This window comes from Pteronotus mesoamericanus, unplaced genomic scaffold (assembly GCF_021234165.1).
Source record: "Pteronotus mesoamericanus isolate MK-2021 breed Mesoamerican mustached bat unplaced genomic scaffold, CSHL_Meso_final contig_65, whole genome shotgun sequence".
NCBI classification, from domain to species: Eukaryota; Metazoa; Chordata; class Mammalia; order Chiroptera; family Mormoopidae; genus Pteronotus; species Pteronotus mesoamericanus.
In genome coordinates, this window is record NW_026555228.1 from 9,868,853 (window position 1) to 9,890,313 (window position 21,461).

Sequence of the window (21,461 nt, forward strand, 5' to 3'; positions counted from 1 at the left end):
GACTAGAGTGTGTTTGTTACCTGAAAGGAAAGGGCCAGAGTAGATGAATGATGAAGGTTGGAACTGAAGAATATTCATTTATTCAGCAAGCATTTTTTTAACCTTTTTTTTATGAAGAAAAACAAAGTGAAAAAAAAAAATCAACCCAAAATATAAAGCTCAATGATTTACCACAAAGAGTCATCTGACCAAAAAATATAACATTGCCAGAACCCCTAATCCAATGTAACACTCCTTATTTTGGCCACAGGCTTTTGTGATCTAAATATGGACCCTAAAAACTATACTTTAGATGAAGAATCAAGATGGCGGAGGAGTGAGTGGAAGTCACACTGGCCTCCTCCCAGGAACAACCCGGAATTAAAACTAAATTGTGGAGAAATCACCTGGAACAAAACGGAACAATAGTGAGAGAGGAGCCCTGTAACCTCAGAGACAGAAAAATCGGCTTTAGTGCAATCTAACTGGTAAGGAGTGCAGCACAGCCTCGAGAAGGCGGGCGGGCGGGCAGGCGGGGAGCCTACGGGAGGCAGCACCAGAAGGATATTGACACGGCCAGTTGGATCCCCCTAAGAGCGGGGTCTAAACCAAAAGTGAGGACCTCTAGCTCACAGCACCAGATCACAAAAAGTACACAGAAAACAGCCAGCTGCGAAAAGCGGCAGGGTTGCTCTCTGCCAGAGACAGGCGGCTGGAGACGCAAAGAGCCTTTTAAAGGGCCAACGCAAAATTTTTATTTGCAGCCACTTACCCTGGTCTCCGGCAAAGGTAGGGGCAGAGTGGGTTCGAGACGCCTGAGGAGAGACTGGGGAAGGAGGCTTTAGGGAAAGAAGTGAGAGAGTAGCCGGCTGGGTTTCGGTGCTGACTCATCCGCCATGCGGCAGCAGCCTTCCTGCTCAGGCAGAGACCACTCCCCGTGAATGGCACCAACATCAAAGGACCCAACAGGCCCGCCCTGTGCTGTCTAAGCTGCCTGCTGAGTGCAGAGTGGCAGCCACAGACAGTAGATCCCTGGCTAAAGGGGGCGCAGAGCGGTCTGGAGACACTTTAGGAGAGACTGGGGACAGAGGCTTTGGGGAGAGAACAGAGAGAGTAGCCAGCGGGATCCCAGTGTGCACTCGTCCCCCAAACAGCTGCATCGAGAGAGGACCCAATAACCCCGCCCCCAGGAGAAACTCTACCCCACCCTGAGCTGTGTAAGGTCTCCTGCTGAGTGCAGAGTGAATAGATTAACAGCTGAAGGAGACAGCCGCAGGCAGTAGATTACTGGAAGTCTCGAACAAAGTAAACTATCAGATATGGAGTTCCAAACAACAGTTCTAAGGAAGCTCAAAGAGCTCAGAGACCTCAGAGAGAATTACAAAAAGCGACAGGGAAACTACGAGGAACTTACTGTAAACTATATCAGCATGAAAAAGAACGTAGAAACAATCAATAAGAGACAAGAGGAAATGAAGAATACCATTTCTGAATTGAAGAACACAGTAGAAGGAATCCAAAGCAGGCTAGATGAAGCCGAGGACCGAATCAGTGAGCTGGAGGACTAGGTAGATAAAAGCTCCCAGAAAGAGCAAGAAAATGAAAAAAAGACTCAAAAAGAATGAAGAGGCATTGAGGGAAATGCAGGACAACCTGATACGTAATAATATCCATATAACAGGGATGCCAGAAGGAGAAGAGGAGGAAGGGATAGAGAACCTGTTTGAAAAAGTAATGACAGAAAACTTCTGTAATTTGAGGAGAGAAAAAGTCACACAAATCCAGTAAGCACAGAAGGTTCCATTCAAGAGGAACCCAATGAGGCCCACTCCAAAACACAGCATCATTAAAATGGCAAATATCAAAGACAAACAGAGAATCCTTAGGGCAGCAAGGGAGAAAGAGGTAGCAACATATAAGGGAGCCTAGGTACGGCTAGCAGCTGACTTCTCAACAGAAACACTACAAGCCAGAAGGGAAAGGCAATACTCCAAGTAAAGAAATGCAAAGGTATGCAACCAAGACTGCTCTACCCAATTCTCTCAATTAAAATGGAAGATGAAATAAAGTTTCCCAGACAAAAGAAGGCTAAAAGAATACACCTCCACCAAACCAGCATTGCAAGATATGCTAATGGGACTGCTTTAAGAAGATGAAGAAAAAGTCTATGAATACCCAGTTCCTTTCACAGTCACCAATACTTGATATTACCAATATTTTTTTAATACATATTAATCTGATTGTGACAATGATGTGCCATTTTAATTGTTACTTTATTTGTTGAAACTAAACCTGTTTTTATATATTTCTTGCCTATTTCTTTTTTTTAAAAAAGCTTTGAATAGCTTTTTGGTATTCTTTATCCATTTTTTGATTAAATGTTTATAAAATTTTTCTAAAAAGAACCCCAAAAACTATTAACCCTTTTTTAGATGTGTTGCAAATACTTTCCTATTCTATTACTTGTCCTTAAACTTTTTTAATATGTATATTACTGTATAGTCTTAAATGTTTACTACAGTCATATTGTCAGTATCTTACTTTATAGCTTCTGGGTTTGAATACGTTTCTTCAGGGTAAGAAAAATATTATTTTGTAGTTTCTCCTAAAACTCCTTCGATTTTACATAGTGATTTTTTAACTCACCTGAATATTTTTTGTATAATGTGTGAAATAGGGCTATTTGTTTCCTTATTCAAGTAATAGTGGTCCATGCATCTTATTTGTTGAATAAGCCTTATTTTCCCATTGATTTGAAATATCAATTTAATCATATATTACATTGTTAGACAGATATATACGTTTGTTTCTAGAATGCTCATTTTATTTCATTGATCTACTTGATCATTTCTGTGCTGGTATCATGGTGTTTTAATTGCTGAGACTTTATAATGGATTTAAAATTTTTAATATTTTATAATAGATTTTGACATTTACAAAATAAATAAAATCAATCTGCATTTAAAAAAGGAAAAAAGAAAAACAACTATGCTGTAGTTTGTTTTTAAAACTTTATAAATAGAATCATATAGCATTCATTCTTTTGTGTCTGAACTGCCTTTGCTCAACCTTCTTAATGAGATTTAGACAAACTGTTGCATATAACTGTGGTTTGTTCCTTTTCTTTGCTATATGGTACACAACATCCATGGGCTAAAGGCCTCAGTATGTTTTTATATGGATTTTGAGCTAAGAATGGTTTTTACATTTTTTGAAGTATTGGACACAAAAGACATACATTAAGAATATGTGACAGAGATTGTGTGGCCTGCAAAGCCTTAAATATTTACAGGTAGTTTGTCAACCCCTGCATGAATATATAATAATTTATTAATCCATTCTCCAGTTAATGATCGATCCAGTTTCCACTTTTTGACTATTACAAATAATGCTGCTATGAACACCTTTGTGCTTTTTTTGATGTGCATATAAATTGATGCCTATAAATTGGGTGCATGCCTAAAAGTGGGATTACTAGATGAGGGTATACATGTGTTTGACTTTAGAAGATAATGCCAAAAACTGCTTTCCAAAGTGGTCACACAAGTATTTATGTTCCTTCCAGCTATGTAAGAAAGTTGCCATTGCGCCACATCCTGTCAGCATTTGTATGGTCAGTCTTTACTGTTGGGCATGCAGTTATAGCCTGCTGTGCTTTTAACTTGCATTTTCTGATTAATGAGGATGAGCACCTTTTTTAAGTTTATTGGCCATTGACACCCCTATGTCTCTTACCTATGATGTTTGTATTGTGCTTTTTCTTATTGATTGACTGGAGTTCTTGATATATTCTGGATATAAGCCCTTTGTTGGTTATATTAATTTTAATGTAGTAATAATATATCAATCTTTTTCTTTTATAGTATATCAATCTTTTCTTTTATAGCTTTTTGTGTCTGAAGACTACTCTTCCTACCCCAAGGTCTTACAGGTATTCTCCTATACTCTTCTAGAATTTTTGCCTTTTTAAACGTGCGTGTGTGTGTGTACATATATACATATATATGTAATACACTTGGAAATGATTTTTGTATATGGCGTGAGATAGGCATTGTTTTATCTTTTTCTACATGAAAACCAATTTTTCCAGCATGATTTACTTTAAAAAGGCTGTTCTTTCTCTACTGCTCTGCAATTTCCAATGGTTGTAAACCAAGTGCTCATATATGCATAGGTTTGTTACTGGGTTCTCTATGGTACTGCATAGGTTTATTTTCTGTATTTGTTTCAATGCTATATTTTGTAATTACAGTTATAGTAAAGCTTGGTACTTGGAAAGCAAGAAAGCAAGTCTCCCTATATTGATCTTCTTCGGAGTGTTTTACCTATTTTTGGTCTTTTGTGTTATCATATTAGAATCAGGTCCCATGCAAAAACAAACAAACAAACAAAAAAACTTGTTAGGATTTAAATTTGATCTGCATTCAAACTATAGTTATGCTGTCCAATATGATAGACACTAGCTACATATGGCTACTGAGCACTCGAAATGTGGCTAGTCTAAATTGTAAGTGTAAAATGTACACTGAGATTCAAATAAGTATGAAAAATATATCTCATGAATCATTTTTAATGTTGATTACATGCTAAAATCATAATGTCTTGGATATATATTGGGTCAAATAAAATATATTACAGTTGTGCACTGCTTAAAGACAGGAATGTATTTTGAAAAAATGTGTGATTATGTGATTTCATCGTTGTGCAAATACCAGAGAGCACTTGTGTAAATTCAGGTGGTACAGCTTACTACCTACCTAGGATCCAGAGTATAGCCTACTTCTCCAATGGCTACAAACCATGCTTCTCTACTGAACACTGTAGGCAACTGTAACACAATGGTAAATACATAGTGTACATAACTGTATGTGCTATACTTTTGTAAGAATGGCAGGCAGTGCAGGTTTGTTTGCACTAGCATCACCACAAACACCTGAGTAATGTGTCACAACTACATTACAATGGCTGTATTACTAGGTGATGGAAATTTTCAGCTCCATTATAATCTTATGGGACCACCATCAAATGTGAGGTATGTCATTGACTGAAACACTGTTATTTAGTGTACAACTGTATAAAAAACAATTACTTTGAACTTTCTCACTTTTTTAAATGCTGCTACTAAAAAATTTAAAATTATGTATGTGGCCATACTGTATTTCTTTGGATAACACTGATCTACATTTTTTAACACTGGGTCTGCCATAATACAGTATAAATACAGCACAACCTTCCATGTTATTTCAGTCTTTTAAAATTTTTTTAAGTAAAATTTTATAATTTTCCGCAGAGTTCTTTTATAACTTTTGCTAGATTTATCCCTAGGTATTTGATATTTTTGTATTATTATAAATAGTATTTTCTGTTGCTAGTATACAGACATGAAATAGATTTTATTGACCTTTCATCCAGCAACTTTGCTAAATTCTCATTAATTCCAAGACTTTATATGAAGATTTGGATTTTCTATGGACACAATCATGTTATCTAAATAATGACAATTATATTTCTTCCTTAAGCCTTAAAACTTTTAAAACCTTAAACCTTACTTCTTTTGTTTGCCTTACTGTACTTGCTAGTACCGCCAGGATAGTGTGAACAGAAGTGGAATAATGGACATCCTTGTCATATTCCAAATCTTAAAGGTAAAGCTTTCAATACTTCACCATTAACACAAAGATAATGTGAGTACTCTAAATTTATGGAGTTTATTTGTGTTTAACCCACATAATACTAATGTCAGTACGTTGATGAATTTCTCAGTTTTTTTTTTTTATTTTTAAGATTTTATTTATTTTTAGAGAAGGGGAAGGGAGGGAGAAAGAGAGGAAGAGAAATATGATCAGTTGCCTCTTGCACACCCCCAACCAGGGACCTGGCCTGCAACCCAGCCATGTGCCTTGACATAGAATTGAACCAGCAACCTTTCAGTTCACAGGCTGGTACTCATCCATTGAGCCACACCAGCCAGTGTAGTTATTTTTTAAACTATAGCCAACACTCTAAAATCTCTCTCTCTCTTTTTTTTTTGCTTGAAGCATTTACTTTAAAATTTCATCAAAACATATCCACTAGGGAGTACTTACTTAAGGATCATAGTCATTGTTTCTTTTCGATCTTTTCCTTGGAAAGGTAGTGTACCAGTGAGCATCTCAAACTACAAAAAGGAAAAATAATCAGAGGTATTAGTAAGTATAAAATCTCAAGGGCAGAAGGTAAGAAAGCATCATATTAATAACAGAATTTTTAAAAACTGCTATATAATAAAATATGTAATTTACATTTTTATTCTCTTCACTACTGAACTTCTCAAAAAAAGACACAGCAAGTCTTACCATTAACACACCAAAAGACCACCAGTCCGCACTCTGAGTATGACCTCGACGATTGACTACTTCTGGAGCCATATACTCCACTGTTCCACAAAAAGAATATGCCTTCTTCTCATGGTCAATAGACTCCTTACTTAGGCCAAAATCTGCCAAAATAAATATAGAATTCATAAATATCCTACAATAATTTGCATATGTAAAGTTTACACTTTGAGTTCCCGTATTTAAATCAACTATTAAAAATTCTAATCCAGATTTTTTATTGTTACACATTATTTGTACTATGATTGACCTTAAAAAGAAAACTTATGTAGAAAGTAGGAGAGAATATTTTAACAAAATGAGGAATTTTACCTGTTAATTTGATGTGACCTTCTTCATCAAGAAGTATGCTGAAATAAAAAGACAAAGTCAAAAAAAATATTTTCAAACCACTAGAAAATTAGATATTAAAACTAAAATTACTTTGTTATGGCATCAACTCACCACAGTCACTCTAAAATATTGCTTTAGACCATGAATAAGAAGGCAAAGGTAAATGAGGAAAAAAGTTATTTTTTGGACACAAATATATAACAAATCCCAAAGATAAAGCCTTATAAACTTGTATTTAATGAGCCAGGAGCACTAGAAAACTAAGAGAAAAAGAACCAAAGCCTATATATGCTCCTTAGTTGCTCTTTCTAATGCCTTTCTGCAGAGGTGGCCTAACTAAACTCCCCAGTACTTGCACAACAGACAGAGGGTCCAAACGTTTAAGTCAAATGCATTAGAATTGTCATTCTCTTGGTCATTTTCAAGGCATCTAATTCAATAATTCTTTTCTAGCCTTTTTTTCTGACATGACCAACACAATCCTCTTCTCCTCAACACACCTTCCTCACACTCCTTGGTTTTCACTGACCAATCTCTTCACCGAACACATTCTCCAGTGTTTTCTCTCAGTAAACTGTGAACTCCTAGAGGGTTAGACTTTATTCGTCTTGTAACTCAGTGCCTAGCAAGGCACAAATAAGAAACGCACATTGAATGAATGGGGCCAGGTCAACAGGGCATTCCAAATAGTTAGGGCTTCTTTTCAAGGGCACTGAAGACCAAAAAAGTTTACATTTGGGGAGGATAAAAATGATCAGATCTGCAAATTTAAAAAACAACTCAGAGGGAAAAATAAGGGGTATTTAGTGAGCTCTTACATATGGTGATATTGTGATAAAGAAGAGCCAATGGAGAAGACACTCAAGTTTCTGGCTTAGCAGATATGTGAGTGGAGAACAATGCCATTAAATAAGGAGATATAGAGTACTAAGCTGTAAGCCAATTGCATTTTTGGATAGGTATTTTAGTACATTGACTTGAAAGGTCAAATAATAAATAGTTTCACTTATATTCAAGTACTTAATATAGTATTCACTTATATTCAAATACTTAATATAGCAATTCCATAATATACACATTTCCTTACTTTTAATCTTAACTAAAAAATGTGAAAGCCAAATTTTGTTATAATGAAATTTTACTATGTCAAAAATACTACCAATTTTCCTATGTCATCAATTCAACTATGATAACAATAAAGTTTATCACTGAGGGTAATTCAGTAGGGACATATTTTTCAAGTGTCTTTGCAACAAGAGACTTTTTATGTTAAAAATACTAATCTTGATTATGATTGTTTATAAAGCAGAGCAATACATTTAGGAAACACACAAGGAATTATTAGGTATGGTGGAAATCATCCTCCATTCTAATAAACACATGAAAGACAGTTCTAAAAACAAAATAAAGCCTCAAATCATCCTTGATGTTGAGAGGAAAAAAGAAAACATGGCTAAAAGGGTATTACTTACACCTTCTAAAGAATTCTTTTAAGTAGCCATGTCCATCCATTATATTTTAAAGAAAAAGTCAACTGTATTGCTCTCAATAAGCGAAGTTCCCTTTCAGCTATTAATAATTACTTTGAGCTATATTTATAACAGTTTAAAGGTCTGGAAAAAATCCTCACAGTGCATAAAAACAATTGGGCTAAAGATTTATATTTCTCCCAAGTTCTGTATGATGGTCTTTACTTGGATCATTAAACAAATGTTACTTCAATATAATAGCATTGCCTAGACATGTATGTGAAAGATCTCACTATCAACAATCTTACCTATATTTGATCTTATTCAGTATTTGAGACAGGGCCCATGCTTTATACGTAGTTTTATGACCAATGTTTATATAATGGTCTAAAATAAATACATTCAAATAAGTGATATAAAACACTACCATATTTATATTATGAATGTTTAATCTTATGTTTATAGTAATTATTTTCTTCTAAGGATTATATACTTGAATATTTACTCTTACCAGGAGTTACATTTTATGTAATGATAGTTAGAAATTGGGCAAATGATGAGAAAAACTCAGTAATTATCTGGGGAATAAAAATAGATTCATAAGAAACATCCCCAAAACAGAATACATGGGAAAAAAAAACATAAAATGTGAAAAGTATAACAATTTCTGAATGATCACTTTAACAGGATTCCAAAGGAGCATTTCCTGTTTACTGCTGTAACATATTATGTAAATTGTGCATGTAACATTTTAATGTAAGTAATATCTAAATTCTTGATAGTTGCATCAAACCTCGAATATACTAAAATCCATTGAATTGTATACCTCAAGTGGATGAATTGCATGCTATATGAATTATATTTCAATAAAGTTGTTTAAAAAATTCTCGATAGAGCAAGCCTCTTTATCCTTAAAAAGGGGGAAAAAAACCTTTCTTATTGAAAATGATAAACACTTAAAAATTAAAACACAGAAATGTGTACAATTTAAACATTAGCTTCCTGATAACTATTATAAAAGCAATGAGAAATTTGCTCAACTCACACTTAAAATCTGAAATCATGTGAAGAGGAAAAGTTTCAACAAATGATATTTGGAGAAAAGTATTAGCTATATGCCATAACTCATACCAAAAAGTATTCTAAATGGAGTTGAAAGTAAAAAAAAAAAAACCCCATAAAATTAGGGAAAAAAATCTGATCATGGGATTGGAAAAAACCTTTCTCAGAATATAAGTCATAAAAGAAATCACAAAAGACTGATAGATCTTAAGGAAAAAATACTTATGTAGGTTAAAATAATATAAATAAAATTAAAAGATAAACTAGAAAAATGTATTTTTAATACACAGAGTAGGGCCAAAGTAGGTTTACAGTTGTGAGCATGCTAAACAGTTTATTCTTGTATTATTATTTATTATTGTATTATTTTCCATACAAACAACTGTAAACCTACTTTGTTCCTACCCTGTATGCCAAATGGTTAAGTTCTTAATTTGTAAAGGTCTCTTACAAATCAATGGGAACAAATAACATTCCAAAAGAAAAATGAACAAAGGCCATGAAGAGAAAAACCACACAAAAATACAAATTGCCAATAAACATATGAACACAGATTTCAACATCATTAAAAATTAAAGAATGCAAATGAAAGCAAGATAACATTAGCAGAACTTTTGATTAACAGGTATTTAAAAACATGAGAAAATAATGTTAGCAGAATTGTGAAGCACAGGTACTCTAATGCAATGCTGTGGTACTTCTATGAATTTTATTTTTTATTACCTCCTAAACAATGATATTACATTGTATTCAACTTAGTAGCATGATTCCTTACTTTTCTGGTTTTAAGTCTCTATAGATTATTCCTAGGCTATGTAGATGGTCTAAAGCAAGTGCAAGTTCAGCCAAGTAGAATTTGACATCTTCTTCTGTGAACATCACCTAAAATAAAATAATATTTTTGTCTTTATTTTCTTTTTGTCTGTAATTTTCATTTAAAATTCCATCCCAGAGTTTTAATAGTCAAAATTTATAAATATGCTATTACATGTAATTTTACCCATAATTTATGAAAAATTTGCAAAAATTATCAAATCAGTCAACTAATCTCTTACTAAATGCAAAATATGCACTATGGGGGAAATAATTTTGCATTTTGTTAAGTAACAACTATATTCAGATTGTGCCACTGTCACCCCACTACAGTAACATGTTAGAAATGAAAAGTGATCTTTCAGATGCATGCTGAATTTCCACTACCAGTTGTTTAGGGGTATCTTATTGATATATTGTTGCTTCTGAAAAACTGTAAGTAATAGAAGCAGGACAAAAGACTAAGATAATTAATCAATTTAAAGTCCTACTTTCAGAATAAATTCAAAAGGTAGAAAAAGAACTCTAACTCCGATTCTTCAATGTAAGAACCTTGTGCCTTTAGAGAAAATATGAGAATCATAGTATTGAATAATAAATGCTTTAGCTGAAACAGGATGAGTATAAATAGATTAAAAATAAAGATTAATTGTATACCTCTTTGGATAAGCGTGTAAACAAATCTCCTCCCCTGAGAAAATCCAAAATAAGGTACAACTTCCCTTCAGTTTGAAAAGCTGAATGAAGGAATAAAAGTTTTTGTTTAATCCACCATAGTTTAGTTTCTTAGGCTTATATTAGGTCAACTCATTCAGAAATTATTATTTGCAGCAAATTAATAATTATATCATAGATCTAAACTGACTTTTATTTAGAAGATAACTACTGATTTCTCTTAGTTTCCATGTAGAAATGTTAAATGCAATGTTTCTTTTTATGGAACCAGTAGAACATTTGTTAGATTTTCTTCAGGCAATAGTCTCTCAGGAATACAATAATTTTAAAACATGATCAGTAAGAAAAATTCCCAAAAGAAAAAGACATACTTTAAACATGAAACAAAATACAAAAACCATCTCACTTTACTACAGGAAAAAATGTGGGTTTGTTAGCTTTAATTACATATAATAAGAATCACCATACATTTACTCACTGAGAAAAAGCACATATGCCTTTGGAAAAAAGGAAAGGCGATAAAGTTTCAGGACATTAGGGATCTTTCTTGCTTTTAAGTTGGGCTAACACATATGGGCTATAAAATGCTAGTACATGATTATTAATGTAATAAAAAATTATTATTATTACCTGTTCCTATGGTGACCCACTCAAGACACTATAATGTTTAAAATAAACATAAGCTAAATGTGATAAAAGCTTCTAAAGTTTAAGTAATGGTTTAATTTCTATGACTTTACTATATGTATCTGCTAAACACATGTGAATATACAGAAATAAGTGTATTTCTACACATTAGTATACCTGAATGCACTCAGGGAGTCGGGGATGAGGTGAGGGGGCAGCAGGTTTATAACTTACCATAATGCAACTTAACAATAAAAGGATGATTAACTTCTACCAAGATATCACGCTCCATTTTTGTCCGAACACGGTCTCGAACTATAAAATATAATGGCAGTTGCAATAGGTTTCAGAGACAATCTTTAAAACAGAATGTCTTTGGTGCCTATTTTAAATAAAATTGTGCTTACATGTTATAAAAATGTAAATCACATTTTATATATTTTCCTCTTGAATTTTCAAAATTAATAACTAATTTTACTAAATTATAGAACCAAAAGAAATTGTATAAATTTATAAAATCTGTGCTTCAATTTAAAAAATATAAAGAACATATTTGATATTGGCTTTAACATCAAATTTACAAGTATTTTAATCAAAGTTATGAAAAATGATCAAAAAAGAACAATTTTAAAAAATTTTAAAGGCATCCCAATGAAACATTAAAACATAAAAAAGGGAACAGGTTTCAATACCCCTATTAATCCTATCAACTCAATTCAATAAATATTCATTAAGCATCTACAACATCTGGCAGACATGGGGAAGGATGGATAAAATAGAGCCCAAAATAGAGCCCAAAGCTCTGTTTTGAGGTGGGGAAGAGGGAGAAGAAATACTGTGGTACAGCTGATAGAGCAAAGACTTTTTAGAATTAGAAAGATCTGGATTCAGATCTGTGTAATCTTGAGCAAGTTACTTAAACTCTCTGAGCCTCAGTTTACCTTGCATCTACAAAATGGGGATAACACCACTATACTTCTGGAGGCTGTGTAACTGTTTGAAATAAGGTCTGAATATCCCAGATCGTGGTATATAAGATATATTCAATTAAACGGTAGCTATAGCACATTGGATATAATGAAGAGATAAAATGATTTATTACCCACAATAAGTAATACAGGAATTCAGAGAAGGGAAAGATCAGTGTTACTTGCGTAGGAAGGCTAGAGGGAAGAGGTAGGGTTAGGAACTTTTAGAGTGGAATTGAGATGGGTGGGAAGGGTTGCGCCTAGAGAAGAAAAGCTGCGGTATGGAGTAGCAGGGCGAGCAGGGGCATGGAGGCACGCATGAGGAACAGGAAGAAACCAAATCAGCATGGAAAGTGGGGAGGTGAAGTAGGGATGATCCAGGCTCTGGGCAATTTGAAATGTCAGAAAGAATTTACATTTAAGCCTGTAGGCAAAGTTTTCTTTTTACCAACCAAACATTTCATGAGCAAATGCTATGTCCCAGGCACTGTGAGACAAATACAAATAATGTTGAAGAAGCTCATAATCTGGTGGGAATGACAGACAAGTGAATAAATGGTTACATCACATTTTGAGAATTATGATAATTGTGTTGGATTTAAGAGGTGAAAAGGATCATTCATTATAGTTTTAATTTTTTTCTGTTGCATAAGGATAAATCATAGATAACTTCTATTTTTCAGGCCAGATTGACTGAAAGGTTGCACCTTTTCAGAGGGTCAAGAGAAAGATGAGTTGGTTTTCTTTTCATTTTAAGGTGACCACAGATATTTAAAACACAGAAATAAGACCTCTGGGAAAAATAAACAAAGAAGCTAAAAAAAATCCTGTTTCCCATTCTACTAGTTTTCTGCTTCCAGTAGAAGTGTCAGTGATGGTCAAACCAGGAATAGAAATCGATCACTTTTGATGTCTCTGTCACTCCTTTTAACTGACTTGTGCGACTAGAATACCAAATTCAATACCAACCTTTGATTTCATTATCTTGTCCTATCACTACAACTTGGGGGTCTTAGAGCCAATAGGTCCTTTCTATAATTTGTGTGAATGAGGTTCATCACCTAGGCTTCCTGATAATCCTGTCCTAGTCTAGCCCAAATCTGCCCTTTTCCCATTGTTACCCATACGGATTAAGTTCATAGTACCTTAAAGCTGGATTCCAAATTTCTACCTCCTTCAAAAATTATACAGACCTTACAAAGCTTCTCATTTAAAAATTATTCCTCTGTTCAGTAAGCAGCAAAAATGCCCATCATTATAGTTACTGTATATCCCTCTTCTATTATTCTACCACAATGAAAAGCCTAATTATTTGGGGGTCAAAAGCTATAGTTTAGTGGTCATGCTAATAACTAGAAGAGTTAACTTGGTCAAATCCTTTCACTGCTCAAGGGCTTCCTGCTATATTCTCTATAAAATGAGGGACTAGAACAAGATGCTTTCTTTCTAACTGTTAACTTACATATACTATGATTATCGTGGGAGACTGTTTCCTTATATGTAACATTGATGAGACTTTGTTTAGTCAAAAATGTGCAGTGAGATTCATTCACTAAAGAATTCCTTCATTTTGTCTGAGGTAGAACTGTGTAGTAATTAAAATTTTGTTTCTTTTACTTATGTAAAGACCTAGTGACAAATACAAATCACTCTATAATCAGGAATTTTGATTAGGATATACTGGTTCATAAGAAAGCATGTTTTATGTGCTTATTATATGCCAGTTAAATCTCAATAAAGCTGTTTTTCCAATTTTTTAATTTTTAAGTTTATTTTTATTTTTAATTTTACTTTTCAACTACAGTTTACATTCAGTTACAGTCAAAATCTAAACCCTAATATAGAACTTGTTAATAATGACTCATGCTATCAAAGCAACTACATTCCTCTGAAATAATTTTCTCATATACTAGTTATTAGTTCTTAAACCCTCCTTCACTTGAACATGAGAATGAACAAGAAGTGCTGTTTATGCTTCTAGGATGATGTATTAAGAAACTGCTTTAAACAATGGTTTATAAAACCTTTTAGACCCAATATCTACTTTATTAGGGCAAAAGTCCCCGTAAGCTGAACCTAACACTATTGATTTTTATTTGACCACATTTACTGTATTAATGGAAACTTTAAAATAGAAAGAGACTTCTGGTTAAACATAGATGTTTTACTTTCTACTTCCTTCCAAAAGACCATTGAAATTACAATAATGGAAAAATTATTCACAAACTCTCAAGGACAGAGAAGAGGAGAGGAAGCAATAGCAGAAGATGAGTAAGTGGTAACTCACATAGATCAGAGAGAGCTAAAATCTAAGCCCAAGGGAAGGAAGATAATAAGCAATAAGCAAATTCTTGCTACAGAATCCTTTCCAATCAGCTTTTTGTTACCTCACTCTTAAATAACAGATAACTTATTTAACTTAAATAAGGAAAAGATAGCAAAGGATCCCAAGGCATTTGAGGAAAGGCTCTAAATATGAGAAACTGTTAACAGAATAAACAGGAAAAAAAAAAGGAATAAAGTAAAAAAAAGACAATGTAAAGAACAGGAGAAAACTTAAAACAAAAATCAGCCTTTTAATTTATATCCAGTGTGAGAGCGAAGATCATATGGTATCCGTGAAACAAGAAGCTTTAAAAGAAGTAGGGGGAAGGAAGCAGAGTTTTCAACAAATAAAGTACAATGGGAAAAAAAAAATGGAGAGAGAGCTCATAGATTAAAAGTCTCAAAGAGTTATCACCCAATTGCAAAACACAGACCTTATTTAGAGCCTGATTCAAACAACTGCTAAAATAAAAATGAATCATAATAATAGGGACCACTGGATATCTGTATATTCATTTTTAGGTACATGATAGTTATATATTACTTCTTTTAAGAGTCTTCATCTTTTACAGATACTATCTTCTGTTTCTTTCTGTAAATGTTTGATACTTACCATAATAAAAAGTTTTTAAAAAATGGAATTAAGCTCTGGCTGGTGTGGCTGAGTGGATTGAGTGCTGGCCTGCGAACCAAGGAGTCCCTAGTTTGAATCCCAGACAGGGCACATGCCTGGGTTGTGGGCCAGGTCCCCAGTAGGGGGCATGCAAGAGGCAACCACACATTGATGTTTCTCTCCCTCTCTTTCTCCCTCCCTTCGCCTCTCTCTAAAAATAAATAAATAAAATCTTAAAAAAATGAAAATGAAAATGGAATAATTAGAGAACAAGGAAAATCTAGAAAGTTAAAAAAAAAATGATAGAAACAAAAAGGTCACTAGGAGAGTTGGAATACTTCCCCAAAACTGAAGAAATGAGTTTTTAAATCAAAAAAGGCATCTCATACCTAGTATGAAGAATTTTAAAAAGCCACAATAAGAAATACAACTATACAAATTTCAGACCACCAGAGATAAAGAGTAGATTGATTCTAAAGACTTCCAAAGAGGAAAAGCAGCTTATACACAAAGGACTGGGAATCAGAATGGCAATAAACTTCATAATTGCAACACAGGAAACTGGAAGACAATGGAAACAATGTCTTCAAATATCTGAGGAAAAATTATTTCTGACCTAGAATTTTACACCCAGCCAAATTATAAATTAAGTGAGGAGGTAGAATAAAGGCATTTCAGACATGCAAGGTCACAAAAAATTTACTATCTCTTCACCCCCTCTGAGGTAGCTACCCGATGTTCCACAAAAACTAGAAAGTAAACGGACAAACAGGTAGATACAGAATTTAGAAAAGGAGATCTAATACAGCAAAGATGTGAAGGAAATGTGACTCCAATATATCATTTAGCTCAGAAACAGTTTTCACAAAGCTGTAACAATGAAAACAAAACATGAAGAGGGAAATTGTGTGTGGGTGGTAGTATAAAATAAGTAAATCCTAATCTTCCGTGTTTGGATGTCAGTAGATTATGTCTTCAGATGAACACACAAAAAAATGCAATATGAGTACTGAATGTGGAGGTAAATGGTAGGAGCAGCACCTGAAGAGGTGAAAAGTCATTGTCTCTGGGAGTCAAGAATTGGGACAGGGAGGAGGGTAGGAAAAGCACTGCTATTTTATAAGACTCTGTACACATATTACTTTGATAAAAATAAAAATCAAATTTAAGAACATATCAAGAATTATTCAGCAGCCTACAATTCCAGTAAGTCAGATATTTTCACTTTTCTATGGTCTGTTCTACAGCTTGTATCGATGTAATTTTACATACTTACAGTAGACAAATCGGTTATAATTATTAACTTAAAAATATTCAATTAAGTCCATGTTGTGATTATATTTTAAATGTTTCATTTAAATAATAGTCTATTAAATGGTATCCCATAAGTTTTTAAGCATTCCTTTATTTTTCAATATTTATGTTGATATGTAAATTCTCGATATTGTAAATAATGTTACAATGAGAATTTTCAAGTGCAATAGTGGCTCTTTATACTTATTGCAAAAGTGCTTTCCAATTTATGTTTCCATTCCATTAAATGATGACTCAGTACTTGATATACATTTCTTTATCAGCAAAATGGGACTTTTTTCCAAAGATTTTTTTTTATTCTACGGCAAAAACATTTATTCTGAAATCCTTTGGTGATGTTGTAACATTATTTCTTAGGAACCACTAATTCAATCACTCCTTTCACAATTATTAGTTGGAGTTCTTTTGTGAGGAAGAGCTCTCTCCCTTGTTCCCCGTTAATTTATATATTAACTCATGGATTCTTGTTTTATTCAGTGGGGTCATTATCTATTACTATCATCATTTATTGAAATATTCAAATTGTCCTAGATTTGGCTAGTTAAAAACCCTTTAACCAATTCCTTATATTAGTATTTTGTAATATTTGAGGCAAACAATTTCTTGATTTCCTATTTATACTATTTTTCAATGTATGAAAGACTAAAATTTTTTTCGAATTGTCAATTTGTAATTTGTAATTTGCTCAATATTGCTTCATAAATTTTCTAGGTGTATTAACTTGTAAAATTCCCTTAAGACTGTTGTTTATTACAATATAAACAACAGCATAGGGTTTAAGACTCTAATTTTTCCAAGTTGCTCAGGAGTATTTCAGACAAGATTTATGAAATAATTGTTTTATTTCCCATTGTTCTATATACCTGCTTTGTCATACAGCACAGGAAGTACTCAATATTTTTGTAACAAATACAGTAAAAATTTAATATAAATACTTTTATACTCTTTTGTTCCACTGATTTGTATGTCTGTATTATTTGCCGCAACAGCATACTGAATTATTATTGCTTTAAGTAAGCTATAAATCTGATAGAGCCCGTTCCTTTATCATTCTTCTTCTTTTCTAGAACACTCTTTGTGTTGTATGCTTTTCAAATGAAATTTTGAGTATTTCAAGGAAAGATGCATCTGGAATCTTGAGGATATGGAGCTAACTGGATGGCTAGAGGAATATGGAGACTTCCAACAGTTCGCCTTCTCTAAAAGGAAGTGGGCATTTATTTCTTTTTCTGGTATCTTTTGGTTTCTCAGAGTTCCTCAGTTTTCATTACATATATTATGTACAACACAAATACTGGTAGGTACATGAAAACAAACTCTTTTACTCATTTTGTGAATGAACTCTTATAGAAGTTCCATCTATGTAGCTTTGTAATATGGGGTTCATGAGTATAAAGTTCTAAAGTAGTGCTATAAAAAAGGGCATTGAGGACATGATTTAACTCCCTGGTCCTAGCAAGAATCAAGTTAAGGAGTAAGGCAGTGGGTAGGGACTGGATAAGAAAGAAACAAAATATATTTGGGAAGGGAGCAAGAGAAAGAAAGCAAAGGACAATGTTTATAAAGGAAGGTGAAATTTCTTGGAATGATGATAATGCCCAAGGTGGGTGACTAATTGGGAAGAATAATATCAGAATTAATAAATGATCCTCACCGATGTTCCTTCTAGAATATTTTAAAAGCTTTAGAGATTACAGGTAAATTAAAAAAGAAAAGAATGATGTTAGCAATCAATACATAAAACTAGAGATTTTTGTGGTGAAATAACTGATACTACTAAATAAAAGATTTAAGTATTTAAAAATCTATGTAAAATTTCTTCTAAATGATTGTTTGCCTATAAGAGCCAAGTCTCACATTACACTTTTTCAAAATCAGAAGCTTGGAATAAAACTTATTTGAAGACCAAAAGTAAAGATGATGAGAGTCCTTAGAATAAAATATTTTGAATCCAATAAAACAGTAAGTTTTCAGAACATTAAAATAATTATATTAATTTGAAGATACATCAAACCCAGTTTTAATCTTCTAAATTTCTACTTGCCTGAACCCAAAATGAATTTATAATATAATACTTCTTTCATAATATGGCAACTCCCATTCTCACCAGTCATATGAGTCCTAGCCCGGTAGGAAAAATTCACTAAAAGAAAGTCTAAATTTAAAGATAGGAACAGGAACAGATTCAGAATGTAAGTGGCCTAGGAGTCACATGATGTCTATTGAGATCTTTTAGTTTATTTATATTACACGAACATTACAAATAGTAGCAGCACTTACCTTTCAAAGTGGCCTTCTTCAGTACTTTCATGGCATAAAGCTGTCTAGCATCAGAGCCTGAGATTTTTTTGACTAAGAAAACCTGTGTTTAAATAAGAGAAAATAAGTTTTACAAAGTTTCACAAAGTATACTATTGTTAAAATAAGACACCTGATGTATCATTTATAACTTGAATGATTGTGACCTCTTTTTGTTACTTGTCAAATCCCAAAGAGCATGTAACATATAAAATAGAAACAAAAAGATTTAAGCTATGCAGCAATTAGAGAAAAGTCTAACATGGTTAAAGAGTAACACAGATGGTGATTGCTCTGCTTTTTAACAAAACAAAAAGTTTTCTGATTCCTTAAAAATTGTTATATAGGAGTTCCCCTTGACCACAATTTTCTGTTCGTATAATTATTCATTCATGAATAGTATTTTCTATATATGAAAACTGCACATAAATTTCTCACTGCTGGGCAGAACAATTTGAAACACACTGAAGAAGCCTATTCACAAATATTTAATGTAACTTAGTAAAAACTTACCTTTCAAAAATCAAATGACCACATACACCTAAATAGGAAGGACACAATTCCTAGGTATGGTATTGAGCATCTTCATTTTCCAGATATTTTTAGCTCCTTTCAACATATAACGTGGGATTTATACAAAGTGAACCAAGCCTGCTCTAAATAGTTCATGGTTACACTGTAATAAGTGTAATACAAAACCATCGATAAATCTCTTCTACTCCTTTGACCATTAGTTTCATGGTCTCTTCCGTCAAACCTTTAAACAGACCTGCAAATGGATCTGAATTTGAACTGTTTTTCTCCTACCCATTCTTTTCTAGCAGTGCTATTGAACTGCCACAGATTGAAATAGACAATTACAATCAAGAATTAATTTAGGGTCAGCCCTCAATTATCTGCATTAGCACGCCAGACAATTAGCACAAAATTTTAAAAAAAAGAGATTCATTCAACTGACTCTAGGGCACAGTACCTCACTTGGAGAAACTGTGCCAAATAATGGGCAATGACTCTAATTCAACTGAAGAGAACCAGAACTTGCACAGAAACCCTGATGCAAGCAAGGTGTGTTCCTTTCCCCAAACCACTTCCGTTTGCCCCCTTTACCATGCACCACCCTTTAATTCCTTCCAGACAGTTAGCAGTGAGCCAACCTAGGGAGAGAAAAGCATTCTTTTTAAATTTTTTTTATTTATTGATTTTTAGAGAGGTTGCGGGGGAGGGAGAGAAACGGGGGAGAAAAAGAGAGGCATCACTTTGTTGTTCCACTTACTTATGCATTCATTGTTTGCTTCTTATATGTACCTTGACCGGAGACTGAACTCATAACCCTGGAATAGTGAGACCATGCTCTAACCAACTGAGCTACCTGAGCTGAGCTATCTAGCCTGGGCCATGAAAAGCATTCTTGATCAGGGAATTCCAAAGAATGGAATGATGTTCAAATGTTAATGGTTATCAGAGATTATTACCATATTTTGCCAGGTATAATGTACTCCTGAGTATACTGCGTGCCCATGTTTTGTGCGCACTATGCACAGGATTATTGTGCACATTATTATAACCTATGGTATGTAATCGTTATATCCATGTATAATGCACATCCTTCTTTTTCTGTCAAAAATTTGGGCAAAAAAGTGTGCACCATACACAGCAGAATAGAGTAATATATTTGAACAGAAATAAATCGTAATTAGATGGAGGTAATTAGGATTTATGATATTTATTCATTCTTAAGATTCCCTAATGAAGCTTCTTTGTGCCATTGTACAAGAAAAATTCTCCTTGTGGATTCCAAACTTTTTTCATCCTTCTTTGAAAGCACATTCTTAACACTTCTCAGCACTTCTTAGTCTGTAAAAGACCTTTGCAGGCATTTGTAATACATCATCATGATAATTTGGGGAGGTAGGCAGACTAAGCAATGCCTGTTTTATAGCTGCCCAAGCTAGGGATTAGAGAGGTTAAATACTTTGCCTACTGTTACAACAGTGGAGGTATTGGGACAACAACCAAGCCAGCTACCCAGTTTTGTGTTCCTGCTTAGGTCGTTCTTAATCCAGTCCCTCTGGCTGTTCACCAGTCAAGCATAGCAAGAACAGCAACAGTCCCAGATGTCATTGGATCTTCCCCCACCAGACCATTTCTGACCTTTCGAACTCCCCCATGAAGCTATTCTAGGCTCTGACAGGTCATCCTTTTTCCCTTGGCTTGGACTGGCTTTTTAGGATGAGTAAGAAAGGAGACGCCCTGTTTTTAATGTTTGTTATTTAAAGTATTTAAAGAAATACAGGGAGAAGCATGCTAACTCTGGGGAACTTAAATATTGTATTCCCTGAAAATCTAATGTATAGAAATAAACCCCTCTATTTGAGTTTATCTGTAAACACTGCATGATAATACAATTTCAAAGCAGATGTTATGCACCTAAACTTACATCATTTAATCATCGCTACTACCCTATGAGGTCAAGCACTATCATTTATTCATCAATTCCTTTCTAGAATTATATGCTAGGTACTGTATGACTAGTTCTATGCTCAGACATGGTACAAGGCATGGCCCCTGCACTCATAGAACATATAGTCTAGTGGGGGAGAGAGCCAATAAA

At 33.7% G+C, this 21,461-nt stretch overlaps 1 protein-coding gene across 4 annotated transcripts in view; it reads right to left on the reverse strand.

The window, feature by feature from the left end:
• The window catches only part of RPS6KA3 (ribosomal protein S6 kinase A3), a 110,251-nt gene that overhangs the window by 31,722 nt on the left and 57,068 nt on the right, over window positions 1-21,461 (reverse strand). For all 4 annotated transcript variants that reach the window (XM_054581131.1, XM_054581132.1, XM_054581129.1 and 1 more), the window contains 7 exons: window positions 18,833-18,914; window positions 11,567-11,647; window positions 10,688-10,767; window positions 9,993-10,099; window positions 6,666-6,703; window positions 6,315-6,457; window positions 6,066-6,136 (listed from right to left, as the gene is read on the reverse strand). In XM_054581131.1, the coding sequence (XP_054437106.1) occupies window positions 6,066-6,136; window positions 6,315-6,457; window positions 6,666-6,703; window positions 9,993-10,099; window positions 10,688-10,767; window positions 11,567-11,647; window positions 18,833-18,914 (602 nt within the window). The remainder of the gene's footprint in view (window positions 1-6,065; window positions 6,137-6,314; window positions 6,458-6,665; window positions 6,704-9,992; window positions 10,100-10,687; window positions 10,768-11,566; window positions 11,648-18,832; window positions 18,915-21,461) is intronic.